The sequence below is a fragment of the Sceloporus occidentalis genome, unplaced genomic scaffold (assembly GCF_023333645.1).
Source record: "Sceloporus occidentalis isolate IW3139 unplaced genomic scaffold, rSceOcc1.0.p SCAF_257, whole genome shotgun sequence".
Lineage (NCBI taxonomy): Eukaryota > Metazoa > Chordata > Lepidosauria > Squamata > Phrynosomatidae > Sceloporus > Sceloporus occidentalis.
Window position 1 is genome coordinate 312,566 of NW_028317237.1, and position 11,997 is coordinate 324,562.

Below are 11,997 nucleotides of genomic sequence, written 5' to 3' on the forward strand. Positions count from 1 at the left end.
TGGCTATATCTACCACTCATCCCTGGCCTATTATTTAGAAATACGTTTAAATTAGTTTGTCAAAATCTCTCTGCAGTAGACCTATGCTGTTTCTGATAGTGTAACCCATTCACATGCAGATATTTAAAAATCCTGTTCTTTAGCATGGTTTCCCTTAATTTTACAACTAGACATAAGATTTACTGATCCATAATTGGCCAAGTCTCCCCTACTACTTTTAAAATAAGTTTGCAAATTATTTTGCCAGGACACTCAGAAGCTCTAATAATTGAGTGAATCCTATTGTGTCTAATGGACTTGTCTGTTTTTACTTTGGAGATTTCAAGAACTTCCTCTGTAAATACACATGCTTTATCTGTCTCATTTTTCCTCCTTTCTCCCTAAGGTCCCTTCCCTTTGTCTTTCTTAAATGCTACCTTTTTTTGTTTAATTTTGGTGACACATCTGGAGAGTATCACAGTGGCTTCCTTTTTCTTTTATTCTTATTCTGTCTGAAATCTAAAACCTTAGTTTTAGTGTGGTGCAGCATGATTCTGCCCTTATATTAAGCCACACTGATTGATGATTACTGGAGCTCAGGAATAGACAAGGTGTCTGTAGCAGGTTTAGAAGTCTACAGAACATAATTTTAGATGTCCACTACAAGACCCTAATAAACATCCACAATGAGCAATGCTGTTGCCTACCCTTTTTGGAGCCCCTACAGTGACATTTGGAATTCTGGTACAATTTCCTTTCTTGTTGGCTCTTCTACCAACTGCTAAAGATGCAATCCCTGTAAAGAATTTAGTATGTCTACTACTGGTTGACTCAGATATTTTGGTTTGTTCAGGCTGGATCAGGGAGAATAAAGTCCTACATAACAATAACCTTAATCTTAAATATTTTTCAACTAGCTTGTCCAGGAAACTTTATATCACACCTATGCATACAACTAAGTCAGGGGCGTCAAATTTGCGGGCCAAATGCAGCCTGTGGGCCGGCAGACCATGTTCAAATCGGCCGTCGTGCATCTGTAAGACCACCTCCGCTTTAACTTCATTAATCGCCTGGCGGAGGCGTTCTTACAACTGCACAACAGCTGCTATGAACTTCACGGCCGGGCGGCCGCTTTGAAGATATGACGTTTGAGGGGGCGGGTTCACAGAAGGTGTTCCTCGTGGCAAGGAGAGCGTCATCAAATCAGAGGAGAAGAGGAAAAATATAGTTATAGGAAAGCGGACCCATATTCAAAGGGGGGGGGTGGCTGGGTTATGGCATTACAAAATGGGTGTGTGTGGCTGGGGGGGTAATACACATGGCAGTGGGGGCATCAATAGACAAGAGGGTGGTTGGCTGGGGCATCACATAAATCAATACACAAGGGTGTGGGGGCATAAATGCACACGGTTGTGGGGGGACACAATCAATAGTAAAGGGAGCATGGCTGGGGCATCATTAACCAATACAAAAGGGGGGGCATTAATACACAAGGTAGGGGGTTAGCTGGGGCATCACATAAATCAATACACAAGGGTGTGGGGGCATAAATGCACAAAGGGGGGGCAATACACAAGGTTGTGGGGGGACACAATCAATAGTAAAGGGAGCATGGCTGGGGCATCAATACACAAGGGGGCAAAAAGGGGCAGTTAATGACAAGCAGTGTATAAAATACATTTTTTATGCTTCAGTGTGGCAGAGCCTGTCCTGGTGTGTGTTTGGGTGTCGGCGTGGCAGACCCCGTCCTGGTGTGTGTGTCGGTGTGGCAGAGCCTGTGTGTTTGGGTGTCGGTGTGGCAGAGCCTGTGTGTTTGGGTGTCGGTGTGGCAGAGCCTGTGTGTTTGTGTGTTTAGGTGTCGGTGTGGCAGAGCCTGTTCATGTGTGTTTTTTGGTGTGGCAGAGCTTGTCTTGGTGTGTGTGTTTTGGTGTGGCAGAGCTTGTCTTGGTGTGTGTGTTTTGATGTGGCAGAGCTTCTCTTGGTGTGTGTGTGTGTGTTTGGGCGTCTGTGTGGCAGAGCCTGTGTGTGTTTGGGTGTCGGTGTGGCAGAGCCTGTTCATGTGTGTTTTTTGGTGTGGCAGAGCTTGTCTTGGTGTGTGTGTGTTTTGATGTGGCAGAGCTTCTCTTGGTGTGTGTGTGTGTTTGGGCGTCTGTGTGGCAGAGCCTGTCCTGGTGTGTGTGTGTCTGGGTGTCGGTGTGGCAGAGCCTGTCCTGGTATGTATTTGGTTGTCTGTTTCCTGGCACTTTACTTACTGCAGGAATAAAAAACTATTTAAACTTCCAGAGATAAAACCCGCTCTTGAATTTAATGTCACTTCAGAGGACAAAACTTTCTTGGCCCAGAAATCAGTGAGAGGAAAAGTAAAGGTTTTGTGATATTTACTCTGTTTCAATCTGCATATTTTTATTAAAAAGGATTAGTGGTAGTAAATTGTGGCTTCAGGCGTCCCGTGTATGATGACTTTTTTCCCTGCCATCCCAGGTGACACTGATGAGACTCCTCCTCCGTACCTGAGATAGGGCAGGACTCAAAAGGTTAAAAGGCCCCTCCCCTCCTAGCACCCTCAGTGTTTTTTTCCTGCCCTACATCAGGTAGGGAGGACTCGTCTTACGTTTGTTATTTTTATACGGCTCTAGGTTGAGCCGGTTCTCCCTAGGGCTAAGCCCCCCGGGTGGGGGTATTCCTGCACCGTAGCCGGATGGCTGGTGCCGCGCTGCCCCGCGCATACTCACCTTGGCTGTGCGGTGGTCCGTCCGGCTTCCTTCCCTCAGCTTCCGCTGCTTCCACTGCCACCGGTGCCTTCTGTATTCTTCGGCGGTTTTCAAGATGGCGTCTCTGCTTCTTCCGGCTAGGATTTCTAGGCATGTCCGGTATGCGTTCCTAGCCTTGTTTTCATGTCAATTAAAGTTTTTGGCGCCAAATTTGCTGCTGTTGCAGCTTGTAGCCTGGTATGGAGCTATTTAAGCGGTGTGGTTGCATTCTGTCTGATTATGTCTGCTCCAGATAATTCTGAGCCTGAGCGGTGGATTTTCTCTGCGATGGCTCAATTGAAAATGTCAGGATGTCAGCCAGGGCTTCTGCACTTTCTGTGGCGGCCAGACGAGCCTTATGGCTTAAAGTAGGGCTGCAACTAACGATTATTTTCATAATCGATTAGTTGGCCGATTATTTTTTCGATTAATCGGATAAAAAAAATGAATGTACATTTTTCATTTATTTAAAATAATTTAATAAACAAATGATGTTAAATACAAACAGCAGAATAAAAAAAACTTTGATAAAATACATTTCTTGTCTTTATTTCCCAACCAGCCCCCCAATTTATGCACATTTGAGCCCAGGCTTGCCACGCTGCCTCCCACGTATGCCACGCTGCCTCCCACGTATGCCACGCTGCCTCCCACGTATGCCACGCTGCCTCCCACGTATGCCACGCTGCCTCCCACGTATGCCACGCTGCCTCCCACGTATGCCACGCTGCCTCCCACGTATGCCACTCCACGCTGCCTCCCACATATTCCACTCCACGCTGCCTCCCACATATTCCACTCCACCCTGCCTCCCACATATTCCACTCCACTCTACCCCCACACATGCCACTGTGCCTGATATGCCTTATACCCCCTGATACACCACTCCACCCTCCCCAGACATGCCACACTGCCTCCCAGACATGCCACGCTGCCCTCCCCACATATGCCTTATATACCGTATATGCCTTATACCCCCAGATATGTCACTCCATCCTCTCCAGATATGCCTTATACCCCCCAGATACCTCATAGTCCCCTCATAGAGTCACAGACCTGTTCACAGCACACTGACACCATACTTTTATAAATAAGTACTGGGTTAATCTTCACTGCCCCCAGGATTTAGATTCCCCTTAGTCTGCCCCCACTTTACCTCTAATAAGTTAACTTTATTAAATTAACCCTCAGTCCTCATCATTAAATGAACCCTACACACCATTAACCCTAAAGACCCCATCAACCACAACAGCCCCTAAATTAACCCTAAACACCCCATTAACCACAACTGCCTCAAATTAACCCCAAACACCCCATTAACCACAGCTGCTCCTATATTAACCCTAAACACCCCATTAACCATAACTGCCCCTAAATTAACCCCCACCTCCCCTAACTTTCAGCAGCCCAAATATTAATTTTATACTTAGTTAGATGAGTGTCACAGCCATGTGGTTCTGGCCTTCTGGGAGAAGGAAGGGGGCGGGGCCAGTTGTCACATTGATTACAGGGAGGGACTGGTAAGTAGGAGCTGCTGCTGTGAGTCAGACTAAACAGATTATATAATGAGGGGTATTTTTCAGAGCGTTTGCTCTGAAAAAACCCTCATTTTATAATCGCTAAAAATCGATTCAACTAATCGATAATGAAATTCGTTGGCAACGATTTTCATTATCGATTATTATCGATTTTATCGATTAGTTGTTGCAGCCCTAGCTTAAAGCCTAGGGTGCTGACAATGCCTCAAAGAACAGACTGCTTAATATCCCTTTTAAAGGAGGGTCTCTGTTTGGCGAGGAGCTGGAGTCCCTGCTTGAGAAAACGACTGGTGATAAACATTGGATGCCACAACGCAGAACTGCTTCCAGGAGACGGCAGTCCTTTCGTCCATACTTTCCAGGCCAGTCCAGGGGCTATGGTTCCGGTTTCTCTCGCCCTACATGCCTTCCGGGGCAGATTTCATCGTGAAAGGGGTAGACATGACAGGGTTCGCCTTCCCCAAAGCGGCCCAGGACCCCAAAGGTTTTGCATGACTCGGCATGCATCCCGGTGGGAGGAAGACTTTGGCATTTCATAGACTATTGGTTCTTCATCACCCAAGATTCCTGGGTGAGATCCATCATATCCCAGGGTTATCGACTACAATTCGAGAGCAAGCCTGCAGACCAGTTTTTGATTTCCCACCTTCCTCGGAACCTGGAACAGCGGGGATTCCTGTTGTCTGCCGTCCAACAGTTTGTAGATACAGAAGTCCTTATTCCCGTGCCCCTGCAGGAACAGGGTCAAGGGATTTATTCTCGTGTCTTTTTGGTTCCAAAAACACCAAAGGGGTTTCGTCTCATTATAGACCTACGTTTACTGAACTGTCGCCTTCGTTTCCTAAGGTTCAAGATGGAGACCGTACGATCAGCTCTGGACTCTCTAAACCTTCGAGACTTCATGGTCTCCATAGACCTAAAGGATGCGTATCTTCATGTCCCTATGCACCCCTCCCATCAACGGTTTCTGCGGATAGCTATTCCTTGGGGTTCAAGAATCAGACGCTTTCAATTTCAGGCCCTTCCATTTGGACTGTCTCCAGCCCCCAGAGTGTTTACAAAACTCCTTGCAGTGGTGGTGGCCCATTTCAGACGTCAGGGCATTTCGGTCATCCCTTACCTGGACGATTGGCTGATTCACACTCATTCAGCAGCTCTCCTTCAGTCTCACCTTTCCCGGGTGCTCCATACACTTAAGGATCTCGGCTGGATTCTAAATTGGGAGAAGTCCAACTTAGTTCCTTCTCAACAATTGGTGTTCCTCGGCCTTCGCCTGGATTCCTGCGAGGGAAAAGCTTTTCTTCCTTCAAGCAAGATCAGCGGTATTTATTCCCTAACCTACAAGGTGCTTTCTGCGCGCAAAAGTCCACTAAGGCTATGTATGTCTCTTCTCGGCAAGATGACTTCAGCAAGGTATGCAGTTCCCTGGGCCCTGGCTCACATGAGGGTCCTTCAGAACCATATTCTTCATCTGCTGGAGGAGAACCCATTCGCCCTGGACAGACTGGTTCGTCTTCCTCCGCATGTCAAAGCATCCCTCTCCTGGTGGCTCCTACGAGACACTCTGGCCTCAGGAAGACGATGGGCCTGGTCATCCAAGGAGCTTCTTACCACGGACGCAAGCAGAACAGGCTGGGGAGCCACTTATCGGGACAGCTTTGTTCAAGGTCTCTGGTCCCCTGCCACTCAGCTCCTACCCTCAAACTGCCTGGAGCTGCTGGCGGTGGAGAATGCCCTACATCACTGGGAAAAGCAGCTCTTCGGCAAGAACATCCTGCTTCGTTTCGACAATCGGGTGGTAGTCGCCTACATCAACAAGCAGGGAGGTACGAGAAGTCCTCGCCTGCTGCGCCTAGCTCTCAGGATTTCCTTTTGGGCAGAATCACGTCGAATGACTTTGTCCGCGGTTCACCTACAGGGGGCTTTGAATTCCCAAGCCGACTTTCTGAGCAGGACTTCCGTTCAAAGCAACGAATGGGCTTTGCATCCTGCAGCCTTCCACATGATTGTCCAACGGTGGGGAATGTCCGAAATAGATCTTATGGCCTCCAGGGACAATGCTCAAGTTCCAGCGTTCTTTTCTCTCAATCCTCAGGACCAGCCACTGGCGGTGGATGCCTTCGCCCAGACTTGGAGTTTCAGCCTCGCCTATGTTTTCCCTCCGTTTCCTCTAATGTCCAAGGTTCTGCAGAAGATCAAGTCCGACCGGGCGTCTGTTATACTGGTAGCCCCAGACTGGCCCGAACGTGTCTGGTACGCGGGCTTAGTCTCACTCAGCCACGCACCGCCCCTACGGCTCCTGGCCTGGAAAGACCTGCTTCACCAGGGTCAGTTCCTTCATCCAAATCCTGCGGTATTTCAGCTGACGGCTTGGAGGTTGAACGGAGAATACTGAGGTCTCGAGGCTTCTCTGAGTTACGGAAACTCTTCTTCGCAGTCGTAACAAGGTCACATCCCTCAGATACATTAAAGTGTGGAAGAAGTTTTGTAGCTGGTGTGGATCCAGGAAAATTCTTCCTTCAGACAGTTCTCCGGCTGCCATTCTGGAATTTTTACAAATGGGGTTTGACCAGGGACTTCAGCCTTCTACCATCAAGGTCCAGATTGCTGCCATCAGTGCTTTACTTGGCTTCGATTTGATTTCTGTTCCAGTCATCAGGCGTTTTTCCAAGGCTATGGTGCGTATTCGTCCTCGCCCTGTCTCCAAGATGGTGCCCTGGGACCTGAACCTGGTCCTTCGCAGGCTCATGTTACCACCTTTTGAGCCTCTTCAATCAGTTTCCCTACACCTGTTGTCTCTGAAGACGGCCTTCTTGGTGGCCATTACCTCTGCGAGGCGTATTAGGGAACTCCAGGCCCTTTCGATGAAGGAACCGTTCCTGCGGGTTTTTCCGGGTAAGGTCATCCTTGCATTGCCCCCAGAATTCTCACCCAAAGTACAGACGGCTTTTCACAGGGACCAAGAAATTAATCCAAATCCCTATTTGTGACACCACTTCTCTAGCCATAAATTAAAAATCTCTAATTTGCCACATTTTACCATCCTGTCTACCATGCACAGGTAAAACCACTGAAAAAGATATGGTGGGTGTAACCTGCTGCATGTCCTAAACTAGTTTACATAAAATAATGTTTAATGTTGCATAAATACACAATATAAAACCAAAACAATGATAGCACTTAATTTTTTCTGGTGCTGTCACATTAGGAATGAAGTCAGATCACTTTTTTATATTCTTAACATGTTAGAGTTAAATATTCCAATTTGATCTAGCTATGACAATCATTTAATCCTACTGAAGTACAAAGCTTTATTGTTAAGAGCTATTGAAAAGCTAGACAATAGTTCAGAATACTATATTTGTATATTATAACAGAAACATTTAGTCTCTAATCTTTTCTATACAGAAAACGCAAGTATTTTTGTCGTGACCGATTAGATTGGGATGAACATAGTTCTGCTGGCCGCTACGTTAGGAGGCGATGCAAGCCTTTAAAGGTAAATAGTGTATGAACAATTTACATATGTCCATAATGTTAAAATGAATGTAGTGATTGGGTAAATCCAAACATTAAACCATCTGATTATTATTGTTTTATGTAGCACTGTTATATTTCACAGAGCTGTGCAATGGGTAAATAGGGCATGACAAGTTACACTTTATATAACAATTTGACTTGCAGAAACAGGTGAGGAGGGACGTGCTCAAATGTACTTACAACCTTATGCCAGCAGTGGTGCACAAAACTAAACCAAACAAGTATGCATAGTCTTACCCTGTTAAGGACCGGGCTGTTTTTTTGGTTTTGTATCCTTTGTGACCAAGGCTGTTAACATGTTTGCAGTGCTTGTGTTTAGCTGTAATTTTCTCCTCATTTAGTGTACACACACAAGGTTTTTTTTTTCCCACAGCAAGAAGGGCTTTCTTAATTTTTTACTAATTACATTGTGATTAGAAAGTTGGGCTCCTTTGATTTGTATGGTTGAATGTTGTAGCTGTACCATAAACATCCAGTTAGTGACGATCTACGTTCATTTTCTTCACCCAAACGGTGTTGCTGTAAAGCCTCCTAAACTTCAATGGTGTCGCTGAAATGCCTCGATAGCAAGGCGTTCAGCGGCACGGAACACCCACCCCAGGACGTGCTGTGACAAAATGGTGGCGCGTCCTTAAAAAATAAATAATTAAACAAGGAAGTTGAAAAAGTTTCCAAGAGGGTGTCTCCAGACCTTCCTGAGGATTCTGGGTCCGCTTGCAGGTTACAAGTACTGCATTCAACTATGCAAGTCAGTGGAGCCCAGCTTTCTAATCACAATGTGATTAGTAAAATAAATGTAAAAAAAATAAATAAAAATGGTAACATGTAAAAATAATTTCCCACTGATGTCGCTATCAAGGGGACCTTCCAGTTCCAGAAAAAATATAAATGAGGTATGTGTGTATATATATATATATGTGTGTATATATATATGTATATATACATATACACACATATATATATATACATATACACACATATATGTGTGTATATATATATATGTATACATATATATGTATATACATATACACCGTATTGGCTCCTCACTTTTTCCCCCCACTTTAAAGACTGCTATTCGGGGTCTAGCGCCCGACGCCCGGGACATGCAGTTCCGGGCGCCGGGCAGGCAGCAGGGTTAGGATACAGATCCCCCGCATCCTACTCTCCGATACGCAGAGACATCCTCCCCTGCCAGCACTTTCAATGGGGGGAGTGCTGGCACGGGAGGTTGTCTAAGCACATCGCGCAGACGTTCACCGGCAGCAGCGATGTGCGTAAACAGCCCCCGCTGCCGGCACATCTGCACGATGTGCTTTAACAATCTTTAACAAAGGGAGATTGTTAAAGCACATTGTGCAGACGTGCCAGCAGCGAGAGATTGTTAACGCTTGCATCGCCGCAACCGGTGAATGCCTGCGCGATGTACGCTAACAATCTTCCGTGCCGGCACTTCCCACGGCGGAAGTGCCAGCACCGGAAGTTGAATATGCGTACTGCGTAGCTGTCCCCCGCCGGCCCTTCTAGGGGTCAAGGGGGGGGGGACCTCTTGGGGGCAGAGTGGCAGCATATCTCAGGGGGGGATAGAGTGGCAGCATATCTCGCGGGTGGGCACATCTCGGGGGCAGAGTGCATATCTCAGGGGGGGATAGTGTGGCAACATATCTCGGGGGGGCAGAGTGGCAACATATATCGGGGGGCAGAGTGGCAACATATCTCGGGGGGGCAGAGTGGCAGCATGTCTGGGGAGGGCAGAGTGGCAGCATGTCTGGGGAGGGCAGAGTGGCAGCATGTCGGCGGAGGGCGGAGTGGCAGCATATCTCACGGGGGCAGAGTGGCAGCATATCTGTTCCACTGTTTTTTTTACTAAGAATTTTTTTTCTTTAAAAAAGCACCTAACTTTTAGGGTGCGGCCTATATTCGGGTGTGGCCTATATCCGAGCCAATACGGTGTGTGTGTGTGTATGTGTATATATCTATATATATATATATATATATATATATATATAATAAAATATTTTATATGAGCAAGTCCTAAGATTAGAGCTTTATCTTAAAACAATTCTCGCATAGAAAGAGTTAAAATACTGTTAAAAAAAATGTATGATTTGATGGGTTAAATTAAATTGGCCAGGTACAGGGGGAAAGATGACCACATGTTTCATTTCCAATTTGAAAAATGCAAACGTCCTAAATGTGGCCTTTTAGCCCCCAAACAACCCGCCAAACCCATGCATGTCACTGTACTCGGGAGATGTTGCTGAACACATATTGGGGTGTTGTGTGACAGTGACCTGTTAATTCATACCTGAACAAAATGTGTGTGCCAAAAAAAAAAAAAAGAGTACCGCACTTCGACTGGTGGTAGAATTAGGGCATGGAAAGCATTAAATACCAGCAGTAAACATATCCTGGGGTGTCGAGTCTAAAAAAAATATATATGGTTTCATGGGGTAAATTACATTGGCCAGCTTCAAAGATACCCGAAAAAGCACATGGGGAAGATTTGGGGAAAAATGCAAAACGCTACTTAAATGCAAAACGGTACTTATTGACCCATAATGTGCAGAAAAAAAAGCAAAAAAAAACATAAAAACATTGGGTGTTTCTAAACTCGGGACAAATAGAATCTAGTTACCAGGTTTTTTTTATTAGATGAGTAAAAGATTTTTCAAGTAAAGGTCAGTCTTTTTTTTTTTTTTCTCAAATGTTCACCGTATTATATACTTTGTTTCTGTAATAATGATATGGTACAATCAAAATGATTTGTCCTGAAAAAAAACAAACTATATAACTTGTGTGGGTTCAGTCAAATGGAAAGAACAAAATTACAGCTAAACATGAGCACCGTAGAAATGTTAAAACAGGCGTTGTCACGAAGGATACAAAAAATAAAATGGGCCTTTGTCGCGAAGGGGTTAAAAGAAGGCCATATTTGCCCTGAACAAAACAATTTATAATAAATGCAGGGTTCAGAGTCATGGTTTAACAAACATGATAAATATGACAACAAAAAACCTCTGCTCCTTAGACATGGTCCTGAAGGAGTTAATGTTTTTTTCCTTTAAAATCTAATTGGAGTAATGTTAAAAGTAAATAGAATTATTTTATTGTATTAGGTTAAAACTGTGATTTTGTAAACCATTGCTACATATAGAAATGTTGTCTTAATGTTTTACCTTTCCATATGTATATACACAAACAGGAATTAATGCTTTCGAACCACCGGGATCACCAGGAACTGTTTGATCTTATCCAAAAAATGCTGGAGTATGATCCAACCAAAAGAATAACCCTAGAAGCAGCATTGACGCATACCTTTTTTAATAGAGTAAAGCGAGAATAGCCTTGTAATATCTGTGTGATTAAATACAAAATTCAAACATGTAAGCCATATTTGTAAAGTTTTCCTCTCTATTTTTGTATGTCTGCTACAAAAGTATTCTTACACTGTGTGTACATTTGTTTAATGTATAGTTCTTACAATTGCAAATTCTTATTACAATAAAGCATTTGTTATTTTCTGCTTACTCTTGGACTGCAAATTTTATTCTATATCATAAGGTAATTGTATATGCCTGTCATTTAAATAATCTGGTCAAATAGCTTCCTCTTTCCCCGTCTCTCTCCTCAGATCTGTCTTTTTCTTTCTCTTCCTCCTTTTCTCTTTTCTTAAATTTGGGTCCAAGTAATGTTTGAATTTTTTTGATAGTATTTGTTGGAACCTTTCTTCCTCTTTGTCATCCCCTACTTATTCACCCCTGCCCTACTATCTCCTTTCCTGACTCCTCATTGGCTATCTTGCCTTCTCCTAACCTCAACTCACATAACCTTTCCTTCTCTCTCCTCAGTTTGCATACCCTTACCTTACCGTTTCTTTATTCAACTACCATTTATTCACCTCTGCTTACTTCCCCTTGTCTTTCCTTGCATCACATGCCTTATCTTCAGCTTAGAGGACTGCAAAACTTGCGGGCGTGGGCGGTCTTGCTGGGGCTGCGGGCGAGAGCGGGCGGTCAGGCACTGTACCTGCGGGTCCCGGTAATCCCGCGCAGTCCCGCATGGCTGTCTTCTCGCTGCTCCATAACAGTGTCTCCTATCTTGCTCCGCCCAGGAACAAGGCGGAGTCACGTGATGTGGCGTCACTTCCTGTGACTCCACCTTGTTCCTGGGCGGAGCACGAGCAGAGATGC

At 45.0% G+C, this 11,997-nt stretch overlaps 1 protein-coding gene across 1 annotated transcript in view; it reads left to right on the forward strand.

The window, feature by feature from the left end:
• Positions 1 to 11,150, forward strand: part of LOC149275913 (dual specificity protein kinase CLK4-like) — a 43,719-nt gene extending 32,569 nt beyond the window's left edge. Inside the window, exons 11-12 of the mRNA XM_089504145.1 lie at positions 7,676 to 7,766; positions 11,010 to 11,150. Of these exons, the coding sequence (XP_089360271.1) occupies positions 7,676 to 7,766; positions 11,010 to 11,150 (232 nt within the window). The remainder of the gene's footprint in view (positions 1 to 7,675; positions 7,767 to 11,009) is intronic.
• Positions 11,151 to 11,997: the final 847 nt, after the last annotated feature.